The sequence below is a fragment of the Oryzias melastigma genome, linkage group LG5 (assembly GCF_002922805.2).
Source record: "Oryzias melastigma strain HK-1 linkage group LG5, ASM292280v2, whole genome shotgun sequence".
Lineage (NCBI taxonomy): Eukaryota > Metazoa > Chordata > Actinopteri > Beloniformes > Adrianichthyidae > Oryzias > Oryzias melastigma.
The window spans coordinates 24,366,647-24,386,442 of NC_050516.1; the positions used below are offsets into that span (position 1 = coordinate 24,366,647).

General features: G+C 41.9%; 1 protein-coding gene across 4 annotated transcripts; it reads left to right on the forward strand.

Annotated features, from left to right (window-relative positions):
• Positions 1 to 5,316: 5,316 nt before the first annotated feature.
• tfap2c (transcription factor AP-2 gamma (activating enhancer binding protein 2 gamma)) lies at positions 5,317 to 17,536 on the forward strand. 4 transcript variants are annotated; one of them, XM_024271226.2, is made up of 8 exons: positions 5,317 to 6,896; positions 9,348 to 9,800; positions 10,084 to 10,135; positions 11,117 to 11,188; positions 11,734 to 11,956; positions 13,114 to 13,232; positions 15,889 to 16,030; positions 16,208 to 17,536. In XM_024271226.2, the coding sequence occupies exons 1-8, from the start codon at positions 6,867 to 6,869 to the stop codon at positions 16,500 to 16,502; spliced, it is 1,386 nt and encodes a 461-aa protein (XP_024126994.1). In that variant the 5' UTR covers positions 5,317 to 6,866; the 3' UTR covers positions 16,503 to 17,536. The 4 variants fall into 4 exon arrangements, with proteins under 4 accessions (XP_024126994.1, XP_024126996.1, XP_024126993.1 ...); XM_024271225.2 differs by lacking the exon at positions 5,317 to 6,896 and adding an exon at positions 8,589 to 9,032; XM_024271228.2 differs by lacking the exon at positions 11,117 to 11,188.
• The last annotated feature ends 2,260 nt before the right edge of the window (positions 17,537 to 19,796 follow it).

The following is a 19,796-nucleotide window of genomic DNA, read 5'->3' on the forward strand; positions in this document are numbered from 1 at the left end:
TTAGCTTTAACGTTTTCAGCTATGAATTCCAGCATCTTCAGCTATCAGCACTAGTGTCTTCAGTGGCCAAATTCAGCTTACAGCATTCACACTTGCATTATCGCAGGTAAAACTATATATCTAGTTCATAATTATGTTAAAAAGTCACATTTTTAAAGTTTTAAGAATTTAGTTTTAGAATGTTAAATAATTGGATTTATAAACATTGTTCAAAATGTTACCAAAAAATTTACACTTGGTTTGTGTTTATATCCCCTCCTTGAACCGCCACCTTAACGTGGTGGAGGGGTTTGAGTGCTTGAGTGATCTCAGGAGCTATGCTGTCGGGGGCTTCTGCCCCTGGTAGGGTCTCCCATGGCAGACAGGTCCTGAGTGACAAGCCAGACAAAGAGCGGTTCAGAACCCCTTTATGAGTAAAAACATGAAAGATTCCGTTACGTCGCCCGGATTGGCGTCACCGGGGCCCCACCCTGGAGCCAGGCCTGGGGTTGGGGCTCGGAGGCGAGCGCCTGGTGGCCGGGGCTCCTCCCACGGGCCCCGGTCGGGTCCAACCCGAAGGAGCAACGTGGGATCACTCCCCAGTGGGCCCACCACCTGCAGGGGAGCTCTGAAGGGGCCGGTGCATTGTGGTTTGGGTGGCAGTCGAAGGCGAGTGCCTCGGCGACCCAAACCCCGGTCATGGAATTTGGCTTTTGGGACATGGAATGTTACCTCTCTGGGAGGGAAGGAGCCTGAGCTTGTGCGAGAGGTTGAGAGATACCGACTAGATATAGTTGGGCTCACCTCTACGCACAGCCTGGGCTCTGAAACTCAGTCCCTCGAGAGAGGCTGGACTCTCTACCACTCTGGAGTTGCCCATGGTGAGAGGCGACGGGCTGGGGTGGGCTTACTTGTGAGCCCCCAGCTCAGCCGCCAAGTGTTGGAGTTTGTACCGGTGGACGAGAGGGTCGTGTCCCTTCGCCTTCGGGTGGGGGACAGGTCTCTGACTGTGGTTTCGGCTTACGGGCCAAACAGCAGTTCGGAGTACCCGGCCTTCCTGGTGTCTCTTGAAGGGGTACTGGAAAGTGCCCCAACAGGGGACTCCGTCGTCCTCCTGGGGGACTTCAATGCCCACGTGGGTAATGACAGTGGCACCTGGAGGGGCGTGATTGGTAGGAATGGCCTCCCTGACCTGAACCCGAGCGGTGTTTTGTTGTTGGACTTCTGTGCACGTCATAGTTTGTCCATAACGAACACCATGTTCGAACACAAAGGTGTCCATCAGTACACCTGGCATCAGGACACCCTAGGTAGGAGATCGATGATCGACTTTGTAGTCGTTTCAGGCGATCTCCGGCCGTGTGTTTTGGACACTCGGGTAAAGAGAGGGGCAGAGCTGTCCACTGATCACTACCTGGTGGTGAGTTGGATTCGCTGGCGGGGGAGGAGGCCGGAAAGACTTGGCAGACCCAAACGTACTGTGAGGGTCTGCTGGGAACGTCTGGCTGAGCCCTCCGTCAGGGAGGTCTTTAACTCCCACATCCGGGAAAACTTCAAGCAGGTACCGAGGGAGGTTGGTGACATAGAGTCCGAGTGGACCATGTTCTCCACCTCTATTGTCTCCGCTGCTTTCCGGAGCTGCGGTCGCAAGGTCTCTGGTGCCTGTCGTGGCGGCAACCCCCGAACCCGGTGGTGGACACCGCAAGTAAGGGATGCCGTCAAGCTGAAGAAGGAGTCCTATCAGGCCTGGCTGGCTTGTGGGACTCCAGAGGCAGCTGACAGGTACCGGCAGTTTAAGCGAGCTGCGGCCCGGGCTGTGTTGGAGGCAAAAACTCGGTCCTGGGAGGAGTTTGGTGAGGCCATGGAGAAGGACTATCGGTTGGCCTCAAAGAGATTCTGGCAAACCATCCGGCGTCTCAGGAGGGGAAAGCAGTTTTCTGCAGGCACCGTTTTCGGTGCAGGTGGGGATCTGTTGACCTCAACTGGGGACATTGTCGGGCGGTGGAAGGAATACTTTGAGGATCTCCTCAACCCTGCTGACACGCCTTCCGTTGAGGAAGCAGAGGCTGAGGACATTGGGGTGGAACTGTCCATCACCCAAGCTGAGGTCACTGAGGTAGTCAAAGAGCTCCTCGGTGGCAAGGCTCCGGGGGTGGATGAGGTTCGCCCTGAGTACCTCAAGTCTCTGGATGTTGTAGGAGTGTCTTGGCTGACACGTCTCTGCAGCATTGCGTGGCAGACAGGAACCGTACCACTGGACTGGCAGACTGGGGTGGTGGTTCCCCTTTTCAAGAAGGGGGACCGGAGGGTGTGTTCCAACTACCGGGGAATCACACTCCTCAGCCTCCCTGGGAAAGTCTATGCCAGGGTACTGGAGAGGAGAGTCCGTCCGATAGTCGAACCTCAGATTCAAGAACAACAGTGCGGTTTCCGTCCTGGTCGTGGAACAGTGGACCAGCTCTACACCCTCTTCAGGGTGCTGGAGGGTTCGTGGGAGTTCGCTCATCCAGTCCATATGTGTTTTGTGGATTTGGAGAAGGCGTTCGACCGCGTTCCCCGTGGTGTCCTGTGGAGGGTGCTCTGGGAGTATGGGGTCCGGGGAGCCTTACTCAGGGCTGTCCGGTCTCTGTATGACCGGAGCAGGAGCTTGGTTCGCATGGCCGGCAGTAAGTCAGACCTGTTCCCGGTGCATGTTGGACTCCGGCAGGGCTGCCCTTTATCACCGGTTCTGTTCATAGTCTTTATGGACAGAATTTCTAGGCGCAGCCAGGGGCCGGAGGGGGTCTGGTTTGGGGACCACAGGATTTCCTCTCTGCTCTTTGCAGATGATGTTGTTCTGTTGGCTCCATCGAACCGGGACCTCCAGCATGCATTGGAGCGGTTTGCAGCCGAGTGTGAAGCGGCCGGGATGAGGGTCAGCACCGCTAAGTCTGAGGCCATGGTTCTCGACCGGAGAAAGGTAGTTTGCCCTCTCTCGGTGGGTGGAGTGCGCCTGCCTCAGGTGGAGGAGTTTAAATATCTTGGGGTCTTGTTCACGAGTGATGGAAGATCGGAGCGTGAGATCGACAGGCGGATTGGAGCAGCGTCCGCTATTATGCGGTCGCTGTACCGGTCCGTTGTGGTGAAAAGAGAGCTGAGCCAGAAAGCAAAGCTCTCGATTTACCGGTCGATCTTCGTTCCAGTACTCACCTATGGTCATGAGCTTTGGGTCGTGACCGAAAGAACGAGATCCCGACTACAAGCGGCTGAAATGAGTTTTCTCCGGAGGGTGGCTGGACGCTCCCTTAGAGATAGGGTGAGAAGCTCGGTCACCCGGAGAGAGCTCGGAGTAGAGCCGCTTCTCCTCCGCATCGAGAGAAGCCAGTTGAGGTGGCTCGGGCATCTGGTCCGGATGCCTCCTGGACGCCTCCCTGGTGAGGTGTTCCGGGCATGTCCCACTGGGCGGAGGCCCCGGGGAAGACCCAGGACACGCTGGAGAGACTATGTTTCTCGGCTGGCCTGGGAACGCCTCGGGGTCCCCCCAGAGGAGCTGGAGGAAGTGGCCGGGGAGAGGGAAGTCTGGGCATCTTTGCTTAGACTGCTGCCCCCGCGACCCGGTCCCGGATGAAGCGGAGGAAGATGGATGGATGGATGGAATGTTAAATAAATGTTTATCCTGTTCGGCCCGTGACCTGAGGTGTGTTTTGGATTTTGGCCCCTTGTGTGATTGAGATTGACACCCCTGGTCTAGAATAAGGTGGAAATGCTGCTGGTGAAATGTTCTGGTAGATATTAGATAGTATGGGATGGAGAAGAGGTGGGCACTGAAAGCTGGACTCTTGCTTGTTTTCCCTGCATGTTCTAATTGTCTGAACACACCTGTTCCAGGTATTGGGTAGGGAGAGGATCTCTGGAAAACAACAACCTGGAATTGTCTATCAATCCTGTTGAAAAAAGTGAATGAACTCATCCTCATTCATTCTCTAAAATACAAAGGACTTCCTGTTGTTGCTTCTCATCCTTCTCTACATTCTCTTGTGTTTTTGTGTTGCAGCCTTTCTTCCAGATTCTTCTAACTTTGATTCTTCCTGAGTATCTTACAGAATATTTGAACTTTTGTGCATATGTTGTAATCCCTGTAAAAAAAAAAACTTTACATGGTTTAATCAGTAATTAATCAGTGACGTCTGTTATCAAGTCCTGAACAGAAGCAGACATTAAGGGATGGAGATAATGAGATGTTTACAGTATATTCAATCCCTTTATGATGTTTCACTCTTTGTATCACTGCAGTCATTTGCCAAAATTGGAAAAAATCATTTTATTTTTCAATAATGTAAACTTAGTGCTGTGTGGATCCTTGAGGGGGAAAGCCAAAAGGAAAAGAAGAAGACTGCTCTTATCTTGATGGCGATCAAACAAAGATGTAGAAATATCTGCTAATTTAACCAAAAAAAAAAAATGCTTCTGTATTTAGTAGAAGCAACCTTTTAAGCGTGTACAGCCATGTTTTTTTTTTTGGAATGATGCAACCAGTTTGTCACATCTGGATTCAGGGATCTTCTGCCACTCTTCTTTAAAACCTCTTTAGCTCCATGAACGCTGTTGCACAGCCGTTTTCAGGACTCTCCAAACATTCTTCATTAAATTTAATTTAAGCTCTGGCTGAGCCGGTCAAGAACGATCACAGAGTTGTTCTGAAGCCATTTCTGTGTTATTTTTGCGGTGTGTTTTGAGGTGATTGTCTCGTTGGAACCTTTTGCACATTCTGATGTTCTGTGCACTCTGGAAGAGGTCTTCTTCAAAAATATTTCTGTACTTTGTCGCATTTTTCTTTTTCCTTTCCATTGGAACAAGTTGTCCTTCACCTCGAAGCATGATGCTGCCATCACCATGTTTCACTGTTGGGATTTTTTTTATGCAGGGAACAAGAAGTACCTGTTTTTCCCCATAACACCAAAAAGTTCAATTTTGGTCTTATCGGACCAAATAATCTTATATTTCATAGTCTGGGTTTTAGTAAGTCCAATCAGTTTCATTAAATGCAGTTGGATACCAATAAAAAAGTAGAATCATCTCAAGGAGGATCAAATAAAAAAGAAAGCATATGAGTTAAGGATCTGATTATAACCATGTGATTTTTCCTTTTTTTATTTTGTAAATTTGCAGGAAATTCTACAACTTTGTTTTTTTCTGTCAAGATGAGGCACTCAGTGTAAATTATTGAGAAATTATTGAGAAATCTTATTGCTGATCTTTCCTTATTTTTGGCAAATACTTCAATCATACCAAGTGAAAAATGTAAAAATGTCTTACTTTCCACTATCCCTTTGAATTCTGTTCTTATGTAAAGCACAACATTAGTTGGAAAAGTGTGAAACAAATAAATGTTGATAACTTGTTCAGCTCTAATTGTTTTAGTTTCAGTAATAAACTTAAAAATGTATCAATCAAATTAGATGCTCATGTGACTTTTCTGGGTTAACATCTGCTTGTTAAAACAGTAAAACAGTCACTCAGAAATGGTGTAATGAATAGAAATGACCAAAAGGTGGCAGAAGAACCTTTTGGTGAAACAACTTTTTTGTGTGTATCTGTGTGCAAGATTTGTGGTTCAGATATAATTCTTGGTCCTGCCTGTGTGAAATTTACATGTCCATTCTTTGCATTTATTGGTCAGTGTAATTTGATTTTATTTATATAGCCCAATATCACAAAAAATCCCTCATTGGGCTTCATGGTTCATAGCTGCTGGGACACTGATTGTCAGACTTTTAAGTCCAATTTGGAAACAGGCAAGAAATCTTCACATATTGGACAGACATACAGTAATTCAGTTTTACATAAGCAAAAAGCTGATCGTAAAATCATATTGAAAGAATTTATTCCATACTTTGCTGGAAACTATTTTTTTCTAAGCCATATGGAGTAGATAGGTTAATTAATGTCTTTGGGCAGGTGGAGATAGTTATTAATAATTTAGTCATTGATTGATAGACAATCAGTTGGTAAAAAGAGTATGTACAAAAATGAAAAATGTATTGCTCTTCTGTATTTTTCCCCGTTCAGTTCAAACAAGAAAATGATTTAAAAAGAAAAAAGTCAAACTCAACTGAAGAATGTCTACTTAAAATTATGTTTATGTCAATCATTTTCATTTTAGAGTTCAGTCTTGTTTTAAAATAAATGTAAGTTCTTTATAAAACACATGTCTGACATATTTTTCTTCACATTTCAAATCAAATCGAAATCATAAGTAGTTGGACATTTATGTATTTTTTTTTTCCTGGATAATTCAGTCCCTGCTCGTGACAGGTGTCCGGCTGTGCTTCAGGAAGGTACCAGATCTACCTGTCTTTAAATGAAAATTTCTCCCCAGTCAAAGCCTTCTGTCTTTGATGTTTTCCACAGTTCGGAAAGATCAGATAACAGAAGCCATTTTCGGCCTAAAGAAGCTTTAGAGGCTTTTGAAAGCAAATTCTTCACGACAGCCTGCGGCGAAATTAGGGGAGGAATTAACCTTATCTAAAAACGTCTTTACACACCTTTAAACCTAAACCTGCACTACTTTATTTCTTTTTTTTTTATTATTTGTAAGCGCTTTTTGTCAATTTAAGGCCAACTTTTCATTGTGTTTAATATATATGTATATATTTTTACCTTTTTCAACTATTTTTTCTCCAAAAATGTGGGTGAGCCATTTGTTCATTCTAAATAAAGCTGTCTCAATAGATATTTTATCTGTTTTAATGGAAGAAGGGGGTTTGTTGTGATTGTCTCACTCAGGTGTTGATATGGAAAGGCGCATGCGCGCGGCGCAGCCGTCAGGTGCGGGGTGAGACGTGAACCTCCCATGGTTTCACTCATTCGCTGCGTCTCGTTGGGATTACTGCGATCGGAGCTTGTAGATGTCTCTGCTGGAGAGAATAGACTGGAGGGTAAGTTGTCTTCTTTTTTTCACTCGTCACGGCTGATTTCATTTCAACAAACCTGCTTCATGTTTATCACGTTTGCAGCTGAAGATGTTTAGTTTTTATTGCTTTCTTTCCATCATCACCTGTTTGTAATCGAGCTGCACTTTCGAGAAAACTCAATGAATTTCATAGTTTAAAGTTTTTTTATTTCTCCATGAAAATATGTTTTGAATTTTAGATTTTTTTTTCAATCCATAAAAATGAAAAAAAAAAACAATTTTAGTGATTCCACATCTGGATAAAGTTTTTCTTTTTCTCAAATTAAAACAAAATCCTAATATTTGCTGTATATTTATTGTTTTTATTATAATTCACATTATATATTATTTTATGTCATCAGATCCCTCATCATCACCGCTCATAAACTTATATTGTATTTCATTTTTTATGTTATTTACGGACACATGAGCGGGGCCTGCTGACTGCAGCCGACTGGCATTAAACATGACAGAAGCATGAGGACTGTTTAAAGCGTTTCAATTAGGCCACTCGCGCCGTCCTTCAGGTCCTCCTTCCTCCTGCTCAGATGATTTTTAATCATTTGGTTTCTGCTTGGCTTCACAACAAAACCCACGACCGACAGAGATAATCCTCAGTCCCGCATGTCCTGCGGTTCTCATGCGCATTAAGGCGCGCCTGGATGGATTAAAAAAAAAAAAAAAGACCAAAATGTGTCAGTTGGACTTGGATATAAAAACACTAAATTGGTCTAAATTAGATGCGTATAACTCAATAATGCAGATACATTGAAAGGGGAAATTTTACAATAAGGAATACAAGAAAATACAAAGCAAATAATTAGTTTTGTCTTGTCCTAAAATTTGATAACAATCCGGACACCAGTGACTCTTCGAATCGGACAGCACTCAAACCAAGAAGCTTTGAGTTAAGACAAAGTTGTTTGTTGGGATTCTTTGAGCTTTACGGGAATTGGAGAGAGTGATGCTGCTCAGCCTCGGGCTTAGTGCGCTTTGAAACGAGCATTTAACAAGGCCCAACATTAAAATATCTGCAGGTCTTTCTAAATATACCTGAAATACATGTCCTCATAGACAACGTTTAAAATTAAGAAAAAAATGTTCTATTTTGAAATTAAATACTCAGAAACAGCACTTCATTTTAGCCAGGAAGGCAAGTGGAATTTTGGTATTAGGGCAGTAAAACAAAAACACATTTATTTTTTACTGTAAATAATAGCAAGTATTTTTTAAGACAGTAAGACCGTGTTATTATTATAAATGTTATTCCTGCTGTTTTAATTTTTAACTTGTTTTTTGTAATTTTTAACCGCATCATTATTGCAAAAGTAGGCCGACCATAAAATGACAATTGATAAAAATAATTTTCCATTTAACACTTTTTTTGTTTGTTTGTTTTTAACAAATTATAAGCTTGTTCAATAGTAACTTGTATTGAAAAAATGGCATAAATTGAGTTTCTAAACAGTAATATAATCATAAAACAATAAAATCCGGACAGTTTAGCATCCCACATTAACGTAAACAATCAAATCGTTCACTTTTTTATTGAAATAATAACGTAGATCTTTAGTCAGTTTTCTGACAGCGGAGCATTGACCGTCATTGAGACGGACAGAGTTCTGATTGGTCAACGGTTCCACCAATCAGTATCGTGTTTGCTCCTGCTGTGTCTGACATCATCGCTCCGGGTCACGCCCACCCGAAGTGGCGGTGTTGATAAAATACAGTGTTCACTTTTGGACCAATGAGACTGAACGTGGCTGTTTTGTCCAAAAGAGGGAGTCAAGTTTCTTATGCTGCAACTTCGCCCACTTTCACAGCACAGCCCGGCGCGCTGGGAGGAAAAGGGGGACAATATTCCCTGACAAACACCATTTTTCCTTCATAGCGACCGTGGAAACTCGCTTGTAGGGCAGCTTTCACCTCGCAACTTTTACCGCGCGTTGCAGCTGGAGAACAGTCGGGTTCATGATCGACACTAAACTGCAGATTTTTTCTCACCTGGATTAAGGCAAACATTTTTCTCTTTTTTTTCTACTGCTCGGCTTTACAAGTGTTTTCAGCAGGCAGAATGCTGTGGAAATTAGCAGACAACGTGAAATATGAGGATGACTGTGAGGTAAGTTTCGACATAATAATATAGAACAGAAAAATATTATTTATTTTTAACGTTAATACTAATTAATTCAAAATATCCCCAAATAAAACACGAGTTTTAAAACGCAAAGATAATGCAAAATAAATACAATAATTAAAGCGAGTTAGTTTGACCTTTAAATAGAAAAAAAAAAAACTAAAGCCATTTGTTTTTTTTTAAGTCAATTCCACATTATGTCATTACCTGACACTTAATTCCCTCGAGCGACAAATGTCGCTTCACACCTGTCATCCTCCCGCCATCTTCCTCAGCCGCCTTGTCTCTTCCGACCCTCAGGAAAGGCACGATGGCAACAGCAACGGGAACCCGCGGCTGCCCCACCTGCCAGCGGTCAGTCAGCATCTCTACAGCCCGGCTCCTTCCCTCTCACACCCGGCCAGCTCGGACTTCCAGCCCCCGTACTTCCCACCCCCCTACCAGCCCATCTCCTACCCACAGCCCACGGACCCCTACTCCCACCTCAGCGACCCCTTCAACATCAACTCCCTGCAGTCGCCGGCGTCGAACCAGCAGCAGCCGTGGCCCAGCAGGCAGGGCCAGGAAGGGCTCGGCGCCCATGGGAGGAGCGGTCTGGCGAGTCAGATCCTGGGCCTGGAGGGAGGTTCGTCCGGGGTGAGGAGGGAAGGCTTTCGGCGGCCGGAGCTGCTGCCCCCGCACAGCCTGGAGTCGTCGGTTATCGGGGACAGTATAGGCATTACTGAAATGGGCCCAGGGCTGGAAGACGTCCAAGTAAGTGAATCGAATTCATTCATTATTTCTAAATGAAACAATTTCTGAGAAATTAAAGTTAGTTATTTTTTGATATATTGCATATTAGTGAAAATAACCACTTGACGTGGGACACCCAAATCAAAAGCTTGTTTGTTAAAGTGAACAAAAGCCATTAATCAGATGGCTTGAAATCAACAATCTTATTATTATTATTAATTTTTAAAAACAAAAATATTACATTTTATATTCACGATATTACAATTTATTTTAATGTTCCTCTTGTTTATTTTTTTTCCATCAGAGTGTAGATGATCCTGGTATTATCATGGCAGATCAGACAGTCATCAAAAAAGGTAAGCTCTTTTCTTTTCTTTATTTTTCTTAAAGATAATCACTTTTATTGGGAAATGGTGTCAGAGGTACATGAGTGCTCATAAGACAAAGCATAAAACAAGAACTCAAATGTTACTGCAATTTTTGTTTCCACTCCCTGCAAACTTGGAGAAGTTTTTCCAGTGGAAAGTTAGTACTCTGAATGAGTGCAGAGCAAAACAGCAGTCTTCTGTTTGCACTCACATTGTACTCAGCGATAAAACCCTCAGTCATGGGATGACTTTATCTAGCCACGTTGTGGTTCCCTCCTTAGCTCTTGAGTTGCTGCTCAGTAGGAAAAGCAAAAAAAAAAACTTATCTAGTTTCAAATTGGACAGGCTGTAGTTTAAATGGCCGTAAAATTGAACCACCTTGTAACTTTGGTGTAGACTTTCAGAAGAGAGAAAATGTTGGATTGTCTTTAGTGGGGTTTCAGTACGCAGTTGCAGCTCGTTTCTGTTCGTGTTTAACAGGAAGCAACGAGTTTGGCTCTGCATAACCAGCTTTTTGATTGGGTGTGGCATCGGGCTTGCATGTGAAGGAGAGCTTAGTGATTTGGTGGGGTACATAGGCTGTTTTAGGCAAACTCTTTGTTTTGTCATCAGGTATAAACATGCTCGACACAGACAGACACAGAGTACGCAGCACAACCTAAACTAGTCGATAAATATATCGATTTTAAACCTACTATTGGTCAGACCAACACAACATACATGTAGATTTTCTATCATTGTCATAACTGCACTGACATGATTATCATGCATATCACTAAAGAACTATTTGCACAATAAAGCAACTCTTGGGCATTTCTTACGGAAATCAGTGACGGCTCATTATAGCGTTCCCATGCTCTAGGGTATGCAATAGGCAATTTGGGTTTTCCATTTGTAAACAAAAGCATGTCATTCCCAGCATAAGAGGAGAATTAAAGCACTCATGTGACTCTGTGATTTTTGTCTCAGTATTAGGACTACGAGGTGGCAGGAACCTTGATCGCTTACAGACGACTTATTATCAGGGGGGAATTCTTGCTGGTGAGGATGAAGATAGCTGTGTTGTGTATTGTAGTGTGCTGTGCTGTTTTTTTGTTCGTCTGATAACTGTCATTGCTTTTGTGGTTGATTATTAGTAATAAACCTGTCAAATATAAATAATCCAAACTTCGGTGCATCGAAAATAAATCTTAGTGAGACGAAACAATCAATAGTTGAGATGTGTGTGTGTGGCCCAGGTGAAGATCAGATGGCGTTTGGGCAAACAATAATTTTAAAACAACACTTTATTGCAGAAACCTCAAAAAGTTGAAGGGTTTTGTGCAAAAAATTCATCTTATGTAGACACTAGATTCCTCTGTCGTTCAGAACGGTGCACACACATACTCTTACTTGTGATTACATGCAAAAAACACACTCCCCTTTTCCACAAAAGTATCCTAGAGATTAGAGTTTATGTACATACACTCCAAAAGTGCCAATATAAACATTTACTAATACTCAGCTGTAACCGATTTTTTTTTTTTTTTTGCAGTATTTTGTGCTAATTTCTTTATACCTCATTTTTTTTTCCTTTTTCTCTCCAGGTCCCGTCACTCTACCCAAAGGCAACTCACTGGGCCTTCCCTTCCAAAAAGAGTCACTCCTGGGCATGGTATCAAACCCCACAGAGGTGTTCTGCTCCGTACCGGGCCGCCTCTCCCTGCTGAGCTCCACGTCCAAGTACAAGGTTACGGTGGCTGAAGTCCAGCGGCGTTTGTCACCTCCTGAGTGCCTCAACGCGTCGCTACTGGGAGGTGTTTTACGCAGGTCAGGACTCCCACTCAGCAAACATGACAACTCGGCTGGATTTCATTCAGTTTTTAAATTTTTTTTGCATGTGGACGTTACCAGGAAAAATTACAAAATCCAGTGTTAACATGTTTTGAATAGCGGTTTTAATTATTTCATTCTTAGGAAAAGTATTTAGTAATTCATCTGTGGAGGTGAAGCTGTAATAATCAGCAGCTGAAGCTCGGGAGCCTCTCTGAGAAACATGCTTTGACTTGCTGGGGCTCATCCGTGTTTTCATTTATACATTTTCTTAGCAAGGTTCATGACATTCTTCATGTGGTCTGCAATTTTGGTTCAGGGCTTCCTTTGAGGATTTGTAACATCAACGCTTTGAGTCTCAGTTGGAAGACTCAATAAGTGTGTTTTGTGTGCGTGTGTGGTTGTTAAGATTTTTGCGTAGTTCTATCTGTGTCATAGCAGTTGACCTTACGGTACATATGCTAGTGTTGCATTCTGTGGAGCGGCTGGGAGGTTGCAGTTTGTACTTAACACCCCTGAGTGGATCATCCCCTTTTGTTGTTGGAGTGCATGTTTGCCACTTCCCATGTGCCTTTGTTAATGCTGACATGCACACAAGCACCCGCATGCACAAAAGCGGTCATTTTTTAAGTAGGTCACACAGCATTGGGAGGGGTTTGTTGGTAACGGGATGGGGAGGGGACTCAGCCTCCCTAAAGATGCTCTGTGTCTCACCCGGCATGGGAGAAGGCTTAATAGCCAGTCGTGCAGAAAAGTGAGCCAGCCGATTTGAGTTGGAGGCCCATTGAGATATCTTCATTCTTTGTATTTTACATTTTTCCTTTAGGAATAATAAAATAAAAGGCTATGGCGGGCAGTTTTGGTGATTAGTTTGCTATCAGAAGGGAGATCTGAGAGTTTGTGAAGAAAGGCCCTCTCTGCCAGGATATCTTTGCCGTCTCTGTGTGTTTATGTCATGCAAAATAAAACAGCCACACACACTGTAAATAAACGCAACATAAATCTGGTTTGTAGATGAAAATTCTTAATGAGAGTATTGTTTAGGAAGCCACATAAAAAATGTAATATTTCCTCTGTGAGTTTTCGGAATGGGCAAGAAAAGTGAATATTTTCCAGATTGTGCACTCACTCTGTGTTCCTGTGATGTTCTCCAGAGCTAAGTCAAAAAACGGAGGTCGCTCTCTAAGAGAAAAGTTGGATAAAATCGGACTCAACTTGCCTGCGGGAAGAAGGAAGGCAGCCAACGTTACCCTACTCACTTCACTGGTGGAAGGTACGACCTGCCTCTCAGTAACACTCAAACCTTCTCTGGTATAATTATATGCTTGCACAGGCCGGAATGCAGAATGTCCTGAGAATGTAACAGGAACAGTCTCATCAATGTAGTGTGTATGCTGATAGTCATTTTTCTTTAAACATTTCCTCACTTCATTTAACTTTTTTGTGTTTTGGCAAACTTTTTCAATTGCTGTTGGACATCCATTTAGCATCATTAACTTTGTTTTTTTACACACTTACTTCATTTGATTAACTTGTATGGTGTCTGATTGCAATGTAACTTAAAAAAACTTTTTTTTTTTCAAAGTTGATTTTGATTTACCTTACTATGAATGCATAATAACTTTAAAATCAACTCTGATCAACTTTAGATCTATTTTAAAAGTGTTCCCAGTGGTATTTTAATTAAGATTATGCTGTTTTTAGACAAAATGTAAAAATGTGTCACTTTCTTTGACAGAGGTCAGCAACCTTTAACAGTAAAAGAGCCATTTGGACTCGGTTTGTACTGATCAAAACCTAGAAGGAGCCATATTGTCTTACTTAAGCATTTAGGAAATTTGGATTTCATGACCTTCTTTTCTTTAAATAATAAATATGAATTATATCTATTTTTGGCACAAACAAAAGCAACAACAACAACAAAAAAGAACCTAGCATCTCACAAAATTTGATTTTTTATTTATTTGTTTTTTAAAGTTTGACAGAAGCTCAAATAACTTCTTTTCAAAATAAAAGACGCTCTGTGCCAAACAGGATCATCTCTGTGCAGCTCTGGGCAACAAGTAACCAATATTGTGCACCATAAGATAATATGTGCTTGTAACTCATAAAAGATGAAACTTTTTACCAAAGTTTTGCTTTGTATATAAAATCTGTGCATTCTGGAGGTAGAGTTGAGCAAACAAAACATCTTCAGGTCAACAGGGATGTAAAAACCTACATAGTTTATCATCCATGTACATCTCAGCCATAAATTTAACTAATCTAAATTATATAAATGCCAATTAAGTAATCCTTACTTTGAAAAAAATGCTATTTTATTTTTCTTTTACCTACTTATTTTTTTGTTCTTTTTCCCCTCTTTCTCCTCAGCAGTCTTACACTGCTGGGTTTTGTTATTTTAGTTTGGAGTTGGACCATGGTAGTCTTAGTTTGTGGGCTTTGTTAATTTGTTCTTTTTTTGTTGCTTAGGTAGTTTTGATTAGGCAGCCAATAGCAGGGAGCTGCTGACTCCGAGGGTCGACATGGCTGGGTCAACAGTCTCTCTGACTTATTTTATGTTTGGTCGAGGAGCCACCATGGAGAGATAAAAGAGACATGTGGCTCTGGAGCCGCAGGTTTCAGACCCCTGGTCTATGACAAAATTTCTGCAGAGCAGCAGTAGTTCATCAAAGATATTCCCCATAAGTTGTGGGGGAGACAGTTGTAAGCCTGTCCCCATTTCCCATCATCCATCTGTTTACACTCTCTCGCTAGCTTACAGCCGTCACAACTCCAACCTAACATAGCAACAAAAATGGTGAGCAATATTGGAGCTATCAAGCCGTACAGTTTTGAACATAATGGATCTATCTGTCTGCAAGTGGATGCATCGGAATGGAGCAGAGCGGCATGTGACCCGCCACATCTATGAGCTTTTTCAAATGACATTTTTTCATCTGATTTACCACGTTTGAATAAAGATATACTCAGAAATGTAATTTTAATCTTAATTCATCAGAAATACCACAAGAACCCACTCAAAATCTATAATATTATTCAGAATGGGTCTTAAACGTGTTCAAAAATAGCACCAGATAAGTGATCAGAGCATCTAAGCGTCATATATTACGATGTATGTTTGTATCCTCCATACACAATCACAACTTGGGTCCAGTTAAGCAACATTTTTACAAATGCTATTGTAGCAACACAGGTTCTTTTTTAAAATAGTCATGATCATATCATCCTCGTAATACCATCTACCTGTTGCTAACTGCGTTCAAACATTTTTTCTTCAACTCTCCCTCAGCACTCAATCTTTATAAATGGGTTAATGATTCTGTGGAGGGGAATGGCTGCAGGCTGGTGTTATTTGGAGACCTTCAAAGCTGAATCAGGCCTTGTTATCTAGTGTTTGACTCGCCAAGAGGCCCGGCTGACCTTAAATCTTCTGCTTATGAATAGTTGCCTGCATCCTGAAGTGATATGCATGTCTATCAATAACTGGAGCTGTGGGCGCCTCGGGCATCCATCGCTAACATTTGTCCACACAAACCCATTATGACCAAGCAAATTAGAACCAATGTAAGATTGAAAAATATTCATCTCCATAGCAGTTTGGGCCTTAAGCTAGATTGTTTAAGAGCCGCTTTCAGTCAAGCAAATTGTTGATATAGAGCTAGATAAGGATGATAAGTGAAGAGCTGATGTTTGAGTTACCATCTTTTGTAACCAGAAATCTCGGAAAAACATACAAATTAACAGTTTTTAAACACATTTTAGTTTTGTGCTAATGTGACTAAGCTAAAAGCGGAACTTCAGATCATAATGAGGCTTTAGTAGGTTATTAAGAATCCGTATTTTACAGTATGCTCTTGATTTGTAACCAAAAAAAAAGCTTTGAAAGCTTTTGTCTAACGAGATCTAATGTATTTGTTTTCTTTTAGGTGAAGCTGTTCATTTAGCTCGAGACTTCGGTTATGTTTGTGAGACTGAGTTTCCTGCAAAGGCTATTGCTGAATACCTGGGAAGACCACACGTGGAGCGAAACGAGGTTAACTCTCGTAAGAACATGCTACTTGCTGCCAAGTAAGTTTCTGTTTTACTGTATTCTTGTTTCAAGTCTGAAAACATTATAAATCCTTGTTTTCAAACTCTTTTAAATATAAATTTTTGATTTTTTTCAAGGGCCTAATGTGACTACATTTAAATGTTATTTTTTGTGGTATTTGTTTTGCTCATTCTTTCATTTTTTTTCAATTACAGGCAAATATGCAAGGAATTTACAGACCTGCTCACTCAGGATCGGTCACCTTTAGGAAACGGGAGACCTACGCCCATGTTGGAGCCTGGAATCCAGGGCTGCTTGACGCATTTCAGCCTCATCACTCACGGCTTCGGCTCTCCAGCCATTTGTGCTGCAATGACCTCACTCCAAAACTACCTGAATGAGGCAATCAAACAAGTGGACAAGATGTATTTGAGCTCAGGGAGCGACACCCAAGGATCCTCAGACAGTGGCAGCAAGTCTACCGACAAAATGGAGAAGCACAGGAAATGAAAGCGCACAATCCCTGAGAATCCCTTTGGACTTCAGAATCCCAGAGTCCCCTTCCTCTTGGCCCCGTGTCTGACATTTTTTTGGACTTTTTTAAAATAGATATGTAGTATTCTGAATTGTGCATGGGTGTATATGTTTGCTTTTTTCTGAAAAGTTCAGCTTTTTTTTTTTTTTTTTTAACAACTTGTGACACTTGGTTGCAAAGCCACAGTGTTGGCAACAACAGGCAGACGCTTTGGACTCGACTTAACGGAAGCCTGTTCTGCGACGAACCCCATTAAACTAACCACCATGTTGTTATATAAAGTGCTAAAAACCAGAGAACTTTATGAACAAGAGGAGGAAAAATGACTTTTTTTTCCTATCAAGACATTTCAAAAATAAGTTTCTGTTGCTGTGAATTCCTCTCAGCTTTCCCTCTCATCCGCCGTCTGGAGGCAAATCCACTGATTTCCTGTCTCTAAGGACCTACAAAAGGACATTTAGTGTGTTTGTGTGCATGGAAAGAGAGCGGTTGTGTGTGTATGTTTGTAGACTCACTTCAGAATGCCTCCAGTGTTATTGTGTTTTGTTCATGGGAGATGATGGGAGTCTTGTGCTGGACAATGATCTGTTTTCCAGTGTGTTCTTTTGACACGATGGCAGAAAATCTTCCTCAGTGTTCTTGTGAATACCAGGCATCTCTTAGACATGGCAATAGGAAACAATATTTCTGTGACAAGATTATTCAGCATGTTAAGTATTAAAAAAGCCTGACAATAACTGACCAGCATACCTTGCCAGGGTGTATGTATGTGTGTGTGTTGTGAGAACATGTGTAATTGTAAATATTTCTCTTTTTCACTTTTTAAAATCAGAAACTCAATTCCAAACAGAATTTTATCCAGCGTTTTGACCTGGATGTAAATATTTTCTAATTTATATTGTTATTTAATGGGCTTGTGTAAATAATGGTATCATAATGGTGTATGGTTTAACTTTCAATCATGTGTCAAACTTTTATAAATGGGTCAGTTTTTTTTTTTTTTTTTTAAATAGAAACAGGGCATGATTAACTTTTCTGAAAAATAAAAGGTGTTTTAAAGTTCCAGAAAAAAACAAATAAAAAGGAGAGTGTCAAATCTCATCCGGTATGTGAGTGATAGTTGCCTTGGATGTGCAATCACTTTTGATATTTTTTCTGCTATTGTTTCAACAATAAGTCATGTGTTGGAAGACATTCCTATTAATAGACAGCAAAGAAAATCCCCTAAGTAAACTGAAGGGAACAGTAGCCATCGTTCTCTGCTCTGATTTTGCCTCACAAATAGGCTGTGTGGTTCAGCGAAGGCGAAGACCTCAACAGTACATCATGTGAGGAGCAGGGATATGCGGCAAAGAGAAGACAAATGGCTTATTTGTGCTGGAACTTGAGAAAAAAAAAAAACATGAAACGAATGCTGAATAGCTCTTAGCATAAACATATTTTTTCTTTCTGCTTCCTTTACCAAAGGCAGGTGTTCCCTTATATTGACCTCCATATGTAACAAAGGATTTTCTTACTCATAGAATCAAATTATGTGGAGCAGGTTGCTAATGATAAATCTGATAACTTTTATTTGTTACCAGCTGTGAGAAATATACGTCTTTTCTTCTTACAAAGAGGGCCAGATTTGGTGAGGTGAAAATGTGTAAGGGCCAACATTCCCTGAACCCCCATAATAACATTAAATGCAAATAAACTATTTGATGAAAGCTTTATCCCCCATCATCCAGACTTTGGACATGCTGACTAAGATACCCCATAGCAGAGCTATCATATCCAGTGCAGTCAGGAGTGCTCCGATTTTTCCATTTGCCGAAACTAAACAACCTAAAAAAAAAAGGATAGAAGAACCACAACATCAGGCCAAGACTGCAGTCGACAGCGAACGCCGCTTTGACGCCAGCGAAGTGCACATTCTGGATCTAAGAGGGCTGATGGTCTGAAAGATGAAAAAAAAGAACATTTCTCTCAACAGAGGTGGGGGTCTGAGGCATTTCCTGTCTCCCATGTACAATCCTGTTTTGACATCTTTTCCCAGGAGTCCGTTGATTCTTTAATCACCTGCCACACATGAATAATAAACCACCAACTACCTCTGAGCACTATAGACCATTTTGTCAGCCACTCGACTGTTGACATTTGCATCTGCTCACATGGCATCTACAGTAGTTACTTAACTTTTTGCCACACCTCTGAAGCTCATAAATAAATTTCCCATCAGCAGTGAGAAGTGAAGAAACAAATCTGACAAGCAGCAAAACGTCTCTCAGATCAACTTTAAAGTCAAGTTGGCTGGAAGAGCAAAATCCTGTGATTACATGACTGGATGACTGAGAATCTTCACAGATGTACTAACAAAAGAGTGCATTCTGTTTCGGTTCCAGTGTATTTTCAGTGAGATTTTACGAGTTTCAAAATGAGGGCGTCTCTGTGAGAAGACTTTCAGTGTGTGGTGCAAGGTTGTTCAATCATCACTTGCCAAACCAGTCCTCACTGATTCATGTGGTCCATTTGTTTATGTGGTTTATATTAATGTTAGCATTAGTGCCATTAAACTGGTGTAGACCTGAGCAATAAAAGAATCAAAATTTTACCCAACACAGTCTTTAGAATAAAAAAATTGACTAAAACGTTAAGCAAACTTCATAAAAGTAAACAATTGACACTGTTGAGGTTAGTAGGTGAAGTGAGAGTATCAAAAAGAACAGGTTACACAGTGGAGAGGTTGCTGCAGCAGCAGATACCTTGCAGTTAAGCAAGTATCAGCCTCTCCCCTCAGAACCTGTCTAACCAGACCTGTCAACCTGAACCCGGTGCCTCAAGGCCCTTACAGCGGTTGACTTTAACTGCCTTCAGTTACTCATGTTGGCTTGCATGTTTGGCCCTGAAAGAGCAGATAATTGGAGGGGGTAGGAGGGGGTGGCAGGAGAGGAGGAGGTGGAGGCGAAAGGCTGGCGGAGAGCGAAAAAGGAGAAACAGTTTTTCTTTGATGGCCGGCGAAATACGGTTGATGCTTCCCATGTCAGAGGATCTGATTGGCGGTTATTCACTTAGTTCCTTCTTCTCCTTCTGTTCATGCTGTCACTCATTCACATCACAGGGTTTTTTTTTTATGTTGGCAAACACCTTTGACTGTCAAGTGTCCATTGTGGGCGGAGGTGTTCCTTTGTGCAGCTGAAGCAGGTTGGAGGAGCTCAGAACCTTGAGCTGTTTTGTGTTTTTAAGCCACCAAAAACGAGTGAAAACTGTGTTCTACCCCTGCATGTTGT